Genomic DNA, 17,264 nt, shown 5'->3' with positions numbered 1-17,264 from the left:
TAGTAAGTATATTAAAATGTCCACGTCAACTGGAGAATTGTTTAATTGCTACCTAGATGCCTATGACTGTGACCAAGGACAGAAGCAGGAAGTATTACTATATCAAATGTATTTCAGGCAAGTACCCATGAACATAGGATATGTTAAGATTTCATTACCACTTGACAAAAATAAAAATTACATTTTGGATAAGTGAGTATAATTTATTGATTAAAGTCCTAAATTTAATCAAAGAAGTTAATATTGATATCAAAAGTCTTTGGCAGAATCCTATTTAAGGATTTTTTTTCCTCCTTCTTTTTCTTTAAATGATAGGACTATAGTAAAGGGTGGTCATGAATAAAGAACTGACTCACAGAGAGAAAACAAGAGTAAGGATAAACATGTTCATACTTAATATTTTAATAAATTATTTTCTTAGAATATCAAATAGGTACATGTAACCAAGTGCTTGAACAAGTGTTTCCTAGAAAGCAAATCTAATATGTATCAATAGTTCTAAAAGGTCATCTGAATTTTAAGAAGAATTAGGAAAGCATATTGGGAATAAAAGAAAATGTGTTCTCTCACGCAAAATTTAAGATGCATCTGTGCACGAATAAGTTAATATTATAAACTTTAATACACTCAGAAAAGAGGAGCTCTGAAGCAGAGTAACTAAGATAATCACAGAAATTTAATTGTCTGAAGTAATAAACAGACTAGAAGGACAGAGGACTGTTTGTATTAAGTTCTTTGAAATCTGCATCTAGGCTGAATCCCTGGAAATTTGGAGATCTTTCTCAAAGAGTTTAAAGAAATACTAAGATAAGCGTTGTACTTTTGGAACATGTCAGCATACAAAAACCTACAAGATTTAGTCAGCTAACAATATAGTTTATTTTTATTTGTAGAAGCTTTTAAATAAAAGATTGTCTTCATTTGTATAAGGTTACTAAAGATGTGTGACCATAAATATCAGGCTGAATCCAAGAATGAATCTCCCTTGTTTTTATTATCAAAGAGAAAAAAAGCTATAACCATTAATCTCACCCAGTAGAATTTTTTTTATATCTGAATCATTAATTTATATAATATTAAAATACACTCTTATATCACTTATCTTACAATCAAAGACCAAATTAAAATAATATATTGTGGAGAAAAATAAAAATCCTAATAGGAGTACTGAGAACCTAATAACACACCTAACACACTATAGACACACAAATATAATTTGTTGCGGTGAGCAGTGTTTGCATACTTTAAACCTTTTATAAAAAGTATTGAATGGGCATAACTTCAACCCAGTTTGATACGCCATCATTTCTTCAATTTAGTTACCACATGGTGTATCACTAGCTCTCCCTTCCTACTTCTTCCTCCTTCTCCTCCCCTCTGCCCCCCCACCCCGTTGTCTGTCTCTCTCCCTTAATTGCTCTATTCCTTCAAAGAAAAATTTATAAAGTCACTCCTTTCATATCTTCCTAACTCACAGTTTTTTACTTCTTATTATTTATTTGCACTTCTCACCATGCACTTGATGTAAAATTTCTTCAATGTAAATGATATATTTATTACTTAATCCACTCTTCCTAATTCTCTATGTTACTTGGCTTCTTAGCAGTATTTCATACTGATAGTTACTCTGCTATTCATACTTTTCCTAGACAGCTCCTTGAGGGTAAGACCTATTTATTTCTCACCTGTCTTCCATACACAGAGCCTGATACAGTACCAAGTTCATAGTCGGCCCTCAGTTAAATGTTGGCTTCTAGACATTAGAGTTTAGAGATTTTTCCCCCACCATACCTAACTTTTTAAACTGGTTCTTTTGAGCTTATATAATTCCCCCTATATGTCCTTTTTTTTTGTGCAATGTAAAACTTAATAGAACTGACAAAGTAGGTAGAAAGATAGAAATATCCTTCATCATCTATATATGCATCCACCATCCATTCATTTGTTCATTCAACGATATTGAGATCTGACTACATCCCAGGCATTGTAGGTGTCAGGGCTGAATCAGTGACTAAAAAGTCATTCAGGACAATGAGCAACAAATAGTATGTCAGATCATAGGTTTGATGAAGGAAATCAGGGTACAGGGATAAGATGGGGATGTTTGGAACAGTAGGGTATTTCTAATCAGGTGCCATCTGAGTGGGGGCAAGAAAAATTGAGGGAGTGGGCCATGTGCACATCTGAAGGAAGAGCCAGTGCAAAGGCCCGGAGGAGGAACAAGCATGGTGTGTTTCAAGGAACAGCAAGGGGGCCATTGCAGCTACAGTGGAAAGAGCAAGGAGGAGAGGGGTGGATGTGTCCACGGAGGCAGCATTTGGGTCGTGTCTTATGGAGACTTAGGGGTACTGAAAGGAGCGAAGCTTTACGATGAAATGGGAAGACGCTGGAGGGTTGTAAGCAAAGGAGTGTAATGCGGCAAGGGTGGAAGCAGGGAAGCCAGTTAGGAAGGAAGCCACTGCAGTCAATAATAGGCAAAGAAGATGGTGACTTGGGCCAGGATGGAAGCAATGATGATGGCAAAACGTGGTTGCCTTAGGGATGGACTCTGCAGGTCCAGCCAACAGGCCGTGGTGGAACAGCTGAGAGGTGAGAGGGAAAGAGGGAGCCAGGAAGAATGGAGTTGCTGTTCCCTGCAAATGGAACTGGTCTGGGGGGATTAGGATCCCATTTTGGATATCTTTCTGTACTGTTAATAATGTTCTCATTCATGATGTGGGTGATGACTAGATGGGTATAGACATATGCAAAAATTATTGATCTACACACTTAACATGTATGCATTTTACTCTATGTAAGTTTTATCTCAAGGAAAAAATGCTGTTAAAGACTAAAAACAAAACCCCCAAAATGAAGTAATTAACTATACTAATAGTTACTAATGGGTCCACAAAAAAAGAGGACTGAGAAATGAGCATTGGATCCAGCCCCTATATGTTCTTAACCTCTTTTATTCTACACTTTCTCATGGATCCTTATCCATAAGCATGGCTTTGGCTTTGTGGATGGGATATCTCATGAAATCCAGATTCACAATTTCCAGCCACTTGCTGGACAAATTAATCTGGATTTTTCTTTAGCTTCCCAGATTCAATCTACTAAATATAAAACCCATCACCATCATTTTTCTCCCATCAAAGTAAACATACTTCATCCCAAATTATCTAATTTATTAATGGCACTAAATTTTCTTGATTACATATCCAAGAAAACACCAGGTGTTCTTGGACTTCTCCTTCTCCCTTTGCTTCATATGTCCCCGTTAGACATTTGCCAAGTCTATGAGTTCTACTTCTGCAGAATTACTGGCATCTGATTTTTCCTTGACATTCTTGTCCTATTTAGGGTTCATTAGTTCTTCCTTTCTCAATCTCCTTTCCTAACACAACCTCTCTCAGACTATCTATGACAGGACGATCTTCTCAAATTAGAGTTTGAATTGTATCATTTCTCTATAAAGACAAAGATTTTACATGAAGACCTGCCAAAATCTGTTTTTAACTTGATTTTCAAGCTTTTCACCAGTATATATTTTTATAGCTGAAACCATCCAAATACTTGCCATCCCTTACCCATAATTTGGCTCATGTTGTTCTCTCCACTTTGAATTCCACCTTTCCCTTCTTTATCTTTCCTGACTTCACTGAAGAGATAAAACTCCACAACTTTGAAACCTCATACTATTTTTGCATCTTGTTTTGTTTCGAATGATCCTATTGATATTGTTAATATTGTTCCCCTTTCTTTTCAGAGGTCTCTCAATTCAATAAGTTGAATGGTCATACTCTTATACAACTTTTTAGACAAGGCCTATAATTTTATGTGAATTTGTTTTTATTATTTCTTTTCATTATCTAAGCTCCTGAGGATTGCAGCGTCTAATGCTGCAACATCTAATGCAGTGCCTTGAATGAACTCCAGAAATGTTTGTTGCACTAAATTAAATTGTATTTTTTAATGCAATTGGCATTAGAGAAGCTTTATTACACTTTGTTATATATTCTCAAACACACTTTCTGAGTCTTATGAATAAAGAAAGATATTTAAAAACATTTGTTTACAAGATACAATATTTTAAGCAGTTGACCTTGATTCTTTCCAAGATCTTTCTTTTTTCAAAGCTCTTTAAATATTTCTCATTAAATAATAAAGAAAACCTCGAGTTTAGGCTAATCTTTTTAAATATTCATCCTTTACTTCTAATAATCAGCTTTTGAACCAGAGGGAATTCTTCAGCAACAGTAGCTGAGTGAAGTGGGAAGACCTGTGTTTTGGAGGCACCAGTGTATAGCAGTTATCTGATTTAAAATATTCAAAAAATCAAATTCAACTTTCTCAAATGTGTGCATAACACAAAAGAAATAGTGATTTGTTTTTTTACTATGAATTGGTAGGGCAGATTACCTTACAAGTGAGAAATCATGAAAAAAAAATTTCAAACAAGAGTCGTTTTACCTATTCAGAGGGAAATGCAGTCCAAATTCTTGCTAGTATTGGGGTCTAGTATTGGGGGCTAGTATTGGGTCACTATTACAGGATGTCAAGATAGTGTTCAATCTGCGAGGTAAATAAGAGATTGGTGACACAGATTCAAAAGAGAAAGAGCCCAGTCAAGGACAGAAAAGAGGACATATAAATAGTTCAAGGGCAGGGAAAGACACAGTTTTAAAATATTATTTGTTGCTTAGAACAATTATCAGTGGACCTTTACATTTTCAATAGCTTTCACATTGAACTCTTTAAAGATTTTACCTGGCTTGTGATGTCTGTCTCAAAGCTACCTTGGCACTTTCAGGTCAAATGATGGCATATACTTTCACTCCCTCCAAACCCCTACTAAAACTGTAGAAAATGATTTTCTTTTCCTTTCAAAGACTTAAAGGGAGTACAAGAGCGAAGACAATAGCAACATTTGGGAAGCTGGAAGCAAGTGGGCATCTGGTAACTGACCTAACACACCTAAGGCAATCAAATTATAAATTATAAACTTATAAACTGACAGAAGCAATCAGAGAGCAAGCCCAAATGTATCACTAGTATGCTGAAGTCTCAGGGAGTGGAAGCAACAAGCACCTGGAAACAGGGTGAATGGAGTTGACTAAATTAAGAAGGTCTGAAAATCATTCATAGGAACCAGTTAAATGCTCTAAGTCCTGTCCAGGCCTCCCCACTTTCTCTCCCCAGCCCCAAACTCAAGGTTTATTCTGTGGAGAGGGTAAAAATGGTCTCTGAATTGGGGATTGCCAGTGTTCTGTACCAATAACAGGGGGTTAAGTGAGCTTCTACATTTTAAAAACTAATGCAGAGACCTCCCAGACTTGTTATGTTTCACCACTGGAATGTCAGCAGCCAGTATGGGGGACGTTTTTGTTCTTGTTTTTGTTGTTATTTCCTTTAGGCAAGAAAATGGAACACTCTTCTTTGATGAATCTGACCAATCCAAGAAGACAATAAAATCTGTAATCAGGGTTTTCCCAACAAAAGGAGAGCAAGATTATTTTTAATAAAGCTCATACTGACAAGCCCCAGCCATGTAGTCAGTGTTTCCCATCACCTTTTTTTCCTCTCTGTTAAACAGGATCAGAAAACCAGGGATTTCTAGGTATCTAAAGAAAGGTTGAAACAGAAAGCTAGAGACCAAAACAAACAAATAAAATTAATAATAAGGAAGGAAACAGATTTTCAGGGAGAAAAAAACCTTAATAAAACATCTTTTTTATCAGAAGAAAAAATTGTTTTAATCTTTTGTTTGAGATCTAAAAACTCAATAGATTGGAAGACAAAGTTAAGTCTTTTTGAGAATACAACAAAATGAGAAAGATAGGAAAAAATTACTGGGGCAAAATATTAGAAAATTAGAGAACAGAGCCACAGGTCCAGAAACCACAATATTCATAAAATTGTAATTCCAGGAAAAAAAACAAGAGAGAGAGAGGAAAAAAACAAAGGAGAGAAATGATTATCGTAAAATTCAGTAAAATTACCCCAGAATTTAGAGACATGAGTTTTCAGACTGAATGTGCCTAGAGATGTCCTGTATAATGGATAAAAATAGACATACAAAAAGGTGTATCACTGTGAAAATTCAGAGCACAGGGGACAAAGAAAACACTCTACAAGCTTTCAGAGACAAGGTGGAAAATTACAAAGCACAAAGAATTAGAATGGCCTCAGATTTTTCTAAAGTAACACAGAAAACTTGAAGATCATAGAGTAATGTCTTCAAAATTCAACATAAACATTTTCAATATAGAATTCTATATATAAGCAAATATTAATTAAATGTTGAGTAAAATAGAGATAGGCAAAGTCTCAAAAAATTTTCTTCCCATGTTCCATTTCTCAGCTAGAGGATATGCTCCACTAAATATGAGAAATTCAAGAAAGAGACACTGAATTCAGAAAAACAGGAGTTCCAAATAAAGGAAGAAAGATGTAAAGGGATTATCCAAAACAATGGTGATGGGCATTTTCAAGATTACAAAGGTGCACCAGGAATAAAAGACAAGCAGTTCAGAATGGAGCAGCAAGACCAAGAGACTAGCAGGTTAAAGACTTTCATCCTCATGAATTTTGTTGCTGTGCCAGGCTTTTTAACCTATGAAGCTAAAGTGGGATGTGCTCCATCAAAACAAGAAAATAAATGAAGAATACCTACATGTAAGATCTGAGGAACAGAGATTCTATTTCTTGAGAAAGTCAAAGAAATTTCCTACAATAACAGCAAAGATAAATCTTAGGATAACAGGCCTAAAGAGCAGCTGATCCAAACTGAAAGAGAATGGATGAATCTAGTAGGTATATACATTGGGTAGGAGTATAACTACACACACACACACACACACACACACACACACACACATATATATATATATATCTGTAGTTATATTCACATGAAAGCACAAAGTGAAACCAATAGATTGCTTGATGTGATTGACCTTGTGGAAAATTGTACCTAGAGGTTTTTCGAAAGTGTAGGGAGAATTAACAATAGATAAAATAAAGATGAAACAAGTGTAAAAACAAGGCAATTCATCTAAGAAACATTTTTTAATTATTAAAAAGGTCCCATTCAGTGTTCAGTTCTGAATAGTTATAGGCATAATAATGTAAAAATTGATTTTTTTCTTTAACCAAAAATTGTAATGAAATATATTAAGAGGATAGGGGAAGGGAAGCAGAGATGACATAGGAAGACAGCTTAATCTTTAACATAGTAGGAAATCAAGAGATAATGTCTAAAATTGATTGATTTAAAGATAAAAGTACATGTATATTACTTAGAAATACTGAAGTATTCAATTCCAGGAATAAAAACAGTATATTACTTAGAAATACTGAAGTATTCAATTCCAGGAATAAAAACAATCACCCAAAAATACCAAAAGAGGTTCTGGGGAGGACTATGAGAATGGGGGATAGGGCTTGAAATGGTTATATTTTGTTATAGTATTATTTTAACATTTTATGATATTTTATATGGTGTAACTATATTAATTTGATATAGAAAGTTTATATTAAAGCACAAAAAGAAAATCTATGGTCAACTTGTTCACAATTTTCTTCGACATAGGGATGCTCTGACCATAACTCCACATGCTTTGCCTCTGCCACTGGACATTAATCATATTCATTAGGGATCACTGTTTTTCTTTTCATCCACCTCCCAACATATCCCTCCTTTGTCTTTGATCCCCCTTACATTCTCCACACTTCTTTTTCATCCTTTGTAGTCCCTCACTTAGCAGAGAGAAAGGGGAGTCATGAAAACCTTGGCAACTGATTTTCAAGGACACTTGACCCTTGCCTTAGGGAGATACTTGGTCACATGTTTTTGGATGATGACAACTTAGGAAAGATATGTCATTCAGTTTTTTTAAGTTTGAGAAATGTTCTTCAAAGGAAAGGTCACTGGGGAAAGCAATAGTCAGTAATATTAAATTGGAACAGGATGTCATCCAACTCTAGGTCATCTGCCCTACCAGAAAGTGAGAATCCTCAAGAAATAGGTATGATTTAAGATCTGACAGAGAAATCTTTGTGTATTACAGAAATACTTGTAATATTAACGCTATATGCCAATTTAGTGGTATTACAGTGAAATTATAAATTATTATTTCTGAAAAAAATGATTATCGGTTCATTTGTCTGTTCTTTTGATATTAATTGAATCTCTGTTACATTTTAAATATTAGCTAGAGCAAGGAACAGGATGTGCAAGCTGAAGTAGTGGAGTCAAATTTGCTTAAATTATTATACCTCATTGTAATTAATATATTACATTATATAAGATGCATAACACAATGTAACATAATATTAAAAAATGATATATAATGTGAGAAATAGTATATTATAATATTACAGGTACAACCAGATCATGAGAGAATCCAGATGCTAACTCTATTTGGGATTTTCAGGGAAGATTTTATAAAGAAGGTAATGCATTTTTTTTTAAAGTAGAAGGTTAACTGGTAAACAGCAGGAAAGTAGCATTTTAGGCCAAAGGTACAGCTTATAAAAAGACATATAAGTGTGACAGAGGACAGCATAATTTAAGAAAATGAGTTATTCTTCAACCAAAGCCCAATGTACAGGAAGGAGAGCTGTGAATGACAAGTTCAAAGATATTGGTAAGGGCTAGATCATGAAGGAATTTGATTCCTCTAAATTTTTTTGCCCAGCCCACCTGCTCATTCTGAAACTACTCTTTACCATTTTAAGGCTTTTTTTTTTTTTTTTGATAAAGTCCGGTGGAGTTCTTTTTGTTTAATTCTATTTTTTTAAACTGAAACAATAAAGTCAGCCATTTCTTCCACTCCCCCCAGCCCCTCGTCTCTTGCAATCACCATTCTGTTCTCTATAAGCTTGTTTCCTGTCTTTCATTTCTTGTTTTTGTTTTTGTTTTTGTTTTAGATCCCACGTAATATAAGAGAGATCACAGGATAATTATCTTTCTCTGCCTAATTTCACCTAACATAATGCTCTCAAGGTCCATCCATTTTGTCCCAAATGGCAAGAGTTTATTCTTTTTCATGGCTGATTAACATTTCTTTATCCATTTTTCAACAATAGACACCTAGGTTGTATCTATATCTTGTAAATACTGCTGCAGTGAACATGAAAATGCATATATCATTTAAAATTAGTGTCTTCATTTTCTTCAGATGAACACTCCGAAGTGGAATTGCTGGGTCATACAGTAGTTCTATTTTTAATTTGTTGAGGAAGCTTCATACTGTTTTCCATGGTATTTGCACCAATTTACATTCCAACCAACAATGCACGAGAGGGCTCTCTTTTCTCCAAATCCTTGCCAGCACTTGTGATTTCTTGTCTCCTTGATAAAGTTATTCTAACAGGTGTGAGATGATATTGCACTGTGATTTTGATTTGCATTTCCCTGATATTAATGATGTTAAGCATTGTTTCATATGTCTGTTGGCCATTCTTATGTCTTCTTTGGAAAAACATCTATTCAGATCTGCCATTTTTTTAATTGGACTTTTTTCTTTTTTTGCTATTGAGTCATTTGAATTCTTTGTATATTTTGGATATTAGCCTGATATCAAATATATCATTTGAAATCACTTTCTCTCATTCAATAGATTGTCTTTTCATCTTTCTAATGGTTTCCTTTCCTGTGCAGAACCCTTTTAGTTTGATATAGTCCCACTTTCTTACTTTTGCTTTCATTGTTTTTTCTTTTGGTATCGAACTCCAAAATTCATCACCGAGACCTTTCTTCTAGAAATTTTATGGTTTCAGATCTTACATTCAAGTTTTTAATTCATTGAGGTAATTTTTGTGTACAGGGTAAGATAGTGGTCACATTTCATTCTTTAGCGAGCAGCTGTCTAATTTTCCCAACACCATTTATTGAAAAGACTGCCTTTCCCCCATTGTATACTCTTTGTCATATTAATTGACCATACACACGTGGATTTATTTCGTGGATCCATTCTGTTCCATTGACCTACGTGTCTGTTTTTATGTCATATCATAAGTGTTTTGATTATTATAGCTTTGTAATATAGTTTGAAATCCAGAAACATTAGGCCTCCAGCTTTGTTCTTTTTTCTCAAGATTGTTTTAGCTATTTGGGGGCCTTTGCAGTTCCACACTAATTGTGGGATTGTTTGTTCTATTTCTGTAAAAATCTCTAATAGGGATTGCATTGAATTCATATATTGCTTTAGGTAGTATGGTCATTTTAACAATATTAATCCTTCCAATCCATGAGCACAGAATATTTATTTACTTGTACCATCTTCAATTTCTTTCAACAATGTTTTATGGCTTTTAGTGTGCAAATCTTTAACCATCTTGTTTAAATTTATTCCTAGGTATTTTATTATTTTTGATGCATTTGTAAATAGAATTTTCTTAAACACTTTCTGATAGTTCATTATTAGTGTAAAGAAACACAATAGATTTTTGCATATTAATTTTGTATCATGCAACTTGACTGAATTTGTATATAAGTTTTAAGTCTTTTGATGGAGTCTTTAGGATTTTCTATATACAGTATCATGCCATCTGCAAATAGTGACAGTTTTACTACTTCCTTTCTGATTTGGAAGCCTTTTCTTCCTTCCTTCCTCCTTCCCTTCCTTCCTCCTTCCCTTCCTTCCTTCCTTCCTTCCTTCCTTCCTTCCTTCCTTCCTTCCTTCCTTCCTTCCTTCTTTCCTTCCTTCCTCCTTCCTTTTCCTTTCTCTCTCTCTTTCTTCCTTTCTTTCTTTATACTGTTTTTTTCCCCTAATTGCTCTGGCTATGCCTTCCCATACTTTGTTGAATAAAAGTTGTGAGAGTGCACCATCCTTATCTTTTTCCTGATCTAAGAGGAAAAGCTTTCAACTTTTCACCATTGAGAATGACATTCGCTGTGGGCTTGTCATATATAGCCTTTATTATGTTGAGGTATATTCCCTCTATACCTGCTTTGTTAAGAGTTTTTATCATAGATCACTGTTGAATTTTGTCAGATGCATTTTTCTATATCTATTGAAGTCATCTTATGATTTGTATCCTTCACTTTTGTTAACATGGTGTATCACATTGACTGAATTGTGGATGTTGAACTACCTTTGCATCCCTGGAATAAATCCCACTTGATCATTGTGTATGATCTTTTTTTAATATATTACTGAGTTCAGCTTGCTAATATTTTGTTGAGGATTTGTGCATTTATGTTCATCTGGGATATTAGCCTGTAGTTTTCTTTTTTTGTGGCATCCTTGTTTGGTTTTGTTATCAGGGTAATGCTGACCTCATAAAATGTGTTTGGAAGGACTTCCTTCCTCTTCTGTTCTTTTTTTTTGAAGGGTGTGAGAATTGGTATTAATTCTTCTTTGAATATTTACTAGAATCCTCCCATGAAACTGTTTGGTCCTGGACTTTTCTTTGTTGGGAGGTTTTTTTATTACTGATTCAATCTTCTTGCTTGCAGTCGGTCTGTTCAGATTTTCTACTTCATTATGATTCAGTCTTTGTAGACTGTGTTTTTAGGAGTTTATCCATTTCTTTTAGATTCTCCAAGTTGTTGATGTATAACTGTTCATACCAGTTTCTTTTGGTCATTTGTATTTATGTGGTATCAGTTGTAATATCTTCTCTTTCATTCCTGACTTTATTTGTGTCCTCTTTTTTTCATGGTGAACCTAATTAAAGGTTTGCCAATTTTGTTTATCTTTTCAAAGAACCAGCTCTTAGTTTCATTGATCTTTTCTATTGTCTTTTTAGTCTCCATTTCATTCACTTCTACTCTAATGTTTGTTATTTCCTTCATTTTTAAACTTTGGGCTCCGTTAGTTTTTCTTTTTCCTTGAGTAATAAAGTCATGTTGTTTATTTGAGACTTTTCTTGTTTCTTGAGGTAGGCATTTATCACTATGAACTTCTCACTTACAACTATTTTTGCTGCATCCTATAAATTTTGGTATGCTATACTTCCAGTTGTCTCAAGGTATTTTTTGATCTCTCTTTTAATTTTTTAAAATCCATTGATGATTCTGTAGCATGTTGTAAATCTCCAGATATTTGTGAATTTTTCAGTTTTGTTAGTGTAATTAATTTCTAATTTCATACCTTTGAGGTCAGAAAAAAATGCCTGATATGATTTCAATTCTCATAGATTTATTAAGACTTGTTTTGTGGCCTAACATATGATCTATCTTGGAAAATGTTGCCTGTGAACTTGAGAAGAATGTGTATTCTGTTGCTTTTGAATAGAATGTTTTGTAAATATCTGTTAAATTCATCTGTTCTAACATGTTGTTTAAGGCCAATGTTTCCTTACTGATTTTTTCTGGTCTGGATGATCTATACACTGATGTAAGTGGTGTATTAAAGTCCATTACTATTATTGTATGCTGTCTATTTCTCTGGAGTTGTTTGTTTGATCATGCAATTAAGACTCCCTACTGAAGTGCTTTTGGGCAGTACAAGCTTAGGAGGGTAGGAGGACTAAGAATAGTAATGATCTGTCCTGGTTAGGCAATGAACAGTGAAAATTTGTCTATTTTAAAGGTGGTTTATATTTAATAGCTAATGGCACAAAGGAGCCAAAAAAGGACAATTAAATTATCAACTTCACTCCTTGGAATAAGGTACAATCGAAGGAAGGCTTTAAAGGGCCCAGTTGCTACTGCTACATATCTTTAGGAAAGACATGGGAACATCAAAAACTATGGGCTGCAGGCATTATTTTTAATAACACATGAAAGCTTAAAGAAAAAAATTAAATGAATATTTTATTGACTTAGGCATTTACTGAAAATTTAGGACTTTCTAAGAATTTCTTAACTTTTGCAGCATCAGGTTTGAGCAAGCTTGAAACAAAACCTTCATTTGATCCAGTGTGTTGCCAAATTACAATGTCCATTAATGCACAGTCTCATTAGGTCTCTTACATTAAATATAGGGTTTGAGTTGGGAAAGAATAGAACTACAGTCATTAAAATGAGAGGAATTATAGGATTCAAAGTACTCTAAAATTTCCAATTAATTGTGAGCTGAAGTATCGCTTTTCCCCCAAACTAATGAGACTGTTTCTGCTTTGTTTGAAGACCCCGTGGTAACTTCTTCAATGGAGTTATCTTGCAAGAGAGAAGTTAATAAAATTCTTGCCTCATTCTTAACTCATTTAATTGTCTCCAGATATAAGAGCTAGAGTCATATTCCAACATGCCCTGAGGAGGAATTAATTAAAATGTCAAATATTGGAGAAAACAGCTTACATACCAAAATTTAGCTACTTTATGTCATCCATGTTCTGGGAAATATGTAGGAGGAAGGATTCTGAAGGTACTAGGCCAGAAAGGGAATAATATATTTCTTAATTGGCCAAATTTACCAGTAGGCTTTAATTACTAGAGATTCTGCAGCAAATGAGCTAGGTAAAACAGCAGGGAATATTGCAAAACTGTAATCAACATTGGTTCACATAAATTGAAGATGAGATGCCAAACATTCCTTGATATAATAACGAAGAAGGATACAGAAACTTAGTGAGAGGGAATGTTGGAGTGAATATATCACACGTAACTCATTCAACTATACCCAACCAGATTCCCAGATGAGGTCCCAGAAGGCAGTCCATGTGATGCAGAGAGAAGCATCATTTATTTTGAAAGAATACGTTAGTAGTTTTTCTCTGCTAACAGGGACGCTAGTGAGAGAAACTACATATGAAAAGGACTTACTATTTCAATGAGAATTCTATTAATATTTCAATGTTAGACTCCAAGAATGCACGAGCCTAAGTAACAATAATTGACCACTAGAGGCAAAGAGTGTGTGGTTACCATTACAATTAGTGGATCTTTGGGAGTAACTACTTAATTATTAAAGCCCCTGAGACCAAAATAGAAGAGAATCCCACAAGGTTCTATCTAAATTGCAGAACTGATAAAAATAATAAATCTAGTGAACAGAGGTTTGAATCAAGCCAGCTCATAAGAGAATTAGAGCTTTGTCAGTTGACCTGAATCAGATCTCAGACCTGAATCAGTTCATAGACTCAGAATCCACTGAAATAAAAAAGAAGCATCTAGTTACATCTGAGGAAGACCTTTCAATATTATCACAGTTGTGGCAGTGAATTTTTCCTCTAATCTTCCCTGAAAGTATTTGTGGCCATTGCCAGGGTAATTATGTTTTAAGGTAAGGTAATTAGCCACACTTTTTAGAGATTTTTAACAAAATTTTTATTTGAATATAGTGAATTTAAAATGTTGCATTAGTTTCTGCTGTACAGCAAAGTGAATCAGTTATACATATACATATATCCACTCTTTTTTAGATTCTCTTCCCATATATGTCATTAAAGAGTACTGAAAAGAGTTCCCTGTGTTTTACAGTAGGTCCTTTTATTAGTTATCTACTTTATATATAGTATATGTAAATCCCAATCTCCCAAATTATCCCTTCCCCTCCTTCCCTCTCTGCAAACGTCAGTTTGTTTTCTACATCTGTGACTCTATTTCTGTTCAGTAAATAAGTTCATTTGTGACATTTTTTAGATTCCACATATAAGTGATATCATATGGTATTTGTCTTTCTCTGTCTGACATATTTCACTCAGTATAACAATCTCTACATCCATCCATGTTGCTGCAAAGGACATTATTCATTCTTTTTTATGGCTAATATTCCATAGTATATATGTACCACATCTTCTTTATCCATCCTCTGTCAGTGGACATTTAGGGTGCTTCCATGTCCTGGTTAATGTAAATAGAGCTGCAATGAATATTGTGGTGCAAGTATCTTTTCAAATTATCGTTTTCTCCACATATATGCCCAGGACTGGGATTACTGGGTCATATGGTAGTTCTATTTTTAGATTTTTACGGAACCTCCATACTGTTCTCCATAATGGCTGTACCAATTTATATTCCCACCAACAATGTAGGAAGGTTCTCTTTTCTTCACACCCTCTCCAGCATTTATTGTTTGTAGATTTTTTGATGATGACCAATCTGACCAGTGTGAGGTGATACCTCATTATAGTTTTGATTTGCATTTCTCTAATAATTAGTGATGTTGAGCATGTTTTCATGTGCTTTCTGGCCATTTATATGTCTTCTTTGGAGAACTGTCTATTTATATCTTCTGCCCATTTTAGTTTGGATTGTTTATTTTTTTTCATATTGAGCTGAATGAGCTGTTTCTATATTTTGGAGATTAATCCCTTGTCAGCCACTTCACTTGCAAATATTTTCTCCCATTCTGTGAGTTGTCTTTTAGTCTTGCTTATGGTTTCCTTTGCTGTGCAAAAGCTTTTAAGTTTAATTAGATCACATTTGTTTATTTTCTTTTTTATTTTCATTACTCTAGAAGGTGGATCAGAAAAGGTCTTGCTGTGATTTATGTCAGAGAGTGTTCTGCCTATGTTTTCCTCTAAGAGTTTTATAGTGTCTGGCTTTACATTTAGATCTTTAATTCATTTTGAGTTTATTTTTGTGTCTGATGTTAGGTAGTGTTCTAATTTCATTCTTTTACATGTAGCTGTCCAGTTTTTGCAGCACCACTTATTGAAGAGACTGTCTTTTCTCCTTTGTATATTCTTGCCTCCTTTGTCATAGATTAGGTGGCCATAGGTGCATGGGTTCCTCTCTGGACTTTCTATCTTGTTCCATTGATCTATATTTCTGTTTTGGTGCCAGTACCATACTGTCTTGATTACTGTAGCTTTGCAGTATAGTCTGAAGTGAGGGAGTCTGATTCCTCCAGCTCCATTTTTCTTTCTCAAGATTGCTTTGGCTACTTAGGGTCTTTTGTTTTTCCATACGAAGTGTGAATTTTTTGTTGTTGTTGTTCAAATTCTGTGAAAAATGACATTGGTAATTTGATAGAGATTGCATTGAATGCGTAGATTGCTTTGGGTAGTATAGTCATTTTGACAATATTGATTCTTCCAAACCAAGAAAATGGTATATCTCTCCCTCTGTTTGTGTCATACTTGATTTCTTTCAACAATATCTTATAGTTTTCTGCATACAGGTCTTTTGTCTCACTAGGTAGGTTTATTCCCAGGTATTTTATTATTTTTGTTGCAATGGTAAATGGGAGTGTTTCCTTAATTTCTCTTTCAGATTTTTCATCATTAGTGTATATGAATGCAAGAGGTTTCTGTGTCTTAATTTTGTAATCTGCAAGTTTACCAAATTCATGGATGAGCCCGGTAGTGTTCTGGTAGCATTTCTGGTACTTCTTATTTGCCAGTTTGTATTCCTTTTATTTACTTTTCTCCTCTGATTGCCATGGCTAGGACTTCCAAAACTGTGTTGAATAAAAGTGGCAAGAGTGGACATCCTTGTTACTGATCTTAGAGGAAATGCTTTCAGTTTTTCACCTTGAGAATGATGTTTGCTGTGGGTTTGTCATATATGGCCTTTATTAAGTTCTGGTAGGTTCCCTCTATGCCCACGTTCTGGAGAGTTTTTATCATAAATGGGTGTTGAATTTTGTCAAAAACTTTTTCTCTATCTATTGAGATGATCATATGCTTTTTATTCCTCAGTTTGTTCATGTGGTGTATCACACTGATTGATTTGCAAATATTGAAAACTTCTTGAATCCCTGGAATAAATCTTGCTTGATCATGGTGTATGATCTTTTTAACGTGTTGTTGGATTTGGTTTGCTAGTATTTTGATGAGTATTTTTGTGTCTATGTTCATCAGTGATATTGGCCTGTAATTTTCTTTTATTGGGCTATCTTTGTCTGATTTTGGCAGCAGGGTGATGGTGGCCTCATAGAATGAGCTTGGGAGTGTTCCTTTCTCTGCAATTTTTTGGAAGAGTTTGAGAAGGTAAGTGTTAGCTCTTCTCTAAATGTTTGATAGGATTCACCTGTGAAGCCATCTGGTCCTGGACTTTTGTTTATTGGAATATTTTTAATCACAGTTTCAGTTTCAGTACTTGTGATTAGTCTGTTTATATTTTCTATTTCTTCCTGGTTCAGTCTTGGGAGGTTGTGCCTTTCTAAGGATTTGTCCATTTCCTCGAAGCTGTCCATTTCATTGGTATATAGTTGCTTGTAGTAGTCTCATGATCCTTTGTATTTCTGTGGTTTCAGGTGTAACTTCTCCTTTTTCATTTCTAATTTTATTGATTTGAGTCCTCTCCCTCTTTTTCTTGTTGAGTCTGGCTAAATGTTTATTAATTTAGTTTATCTTCCCAAAGAACCAACTTTTAGTTTCATTGATCTTTGCTATTGTTTTCTTCATCTGTATTTCATTAATTTCTGCTCTTATTTTTATGA

General features: G+C 34.4%; 1 protein-coding gene across 1 annotated transcript in view; it reads left to right on the top strand.

Annotated features, from left to right (window-relative positions):
- The window catches only part of MMP16 (matrix metallopeptidase 16), a 352,530-nt gene extending 345,235 nt beyond the window's left edge, over nucleotides 1-7,295 (top strand). The window contains exon 11 of the mRNA XM_082433981.1: nucleotides 6,347-7,295. Within this exon, the coding sequence (XP_082290107.1) occupies nucleotides 6,347-6,396 (50 nt within the window). The 3' untranslated portion in view covers nucleotides 6,397-7,295. The remainder of the gene's footprint in view (nucleotides 1-6,346) is intronic.
- The last annotated feature ends 9,969 nt before the right edge of the window (nucleotides 7,296-17,264 follow it).

The sequence above is a fragment of the Balaenoptera physalus genome, assembly GCF_965194825.1.
Source record: "Balaenoptera physalus genome assembly, chromosome: 17".
NCBI lineage: Eukaryota > Metazoa > Chordata > Mammalia > Artiodactyla > Balaenopteridae > Balaenoptera > Balaenoptera physalus.
The sequence above is the reverse complement of the archived record's forward strand: the minus strand, read 5'-3'. Positions and strand labels throughout refer to the sequence as shown.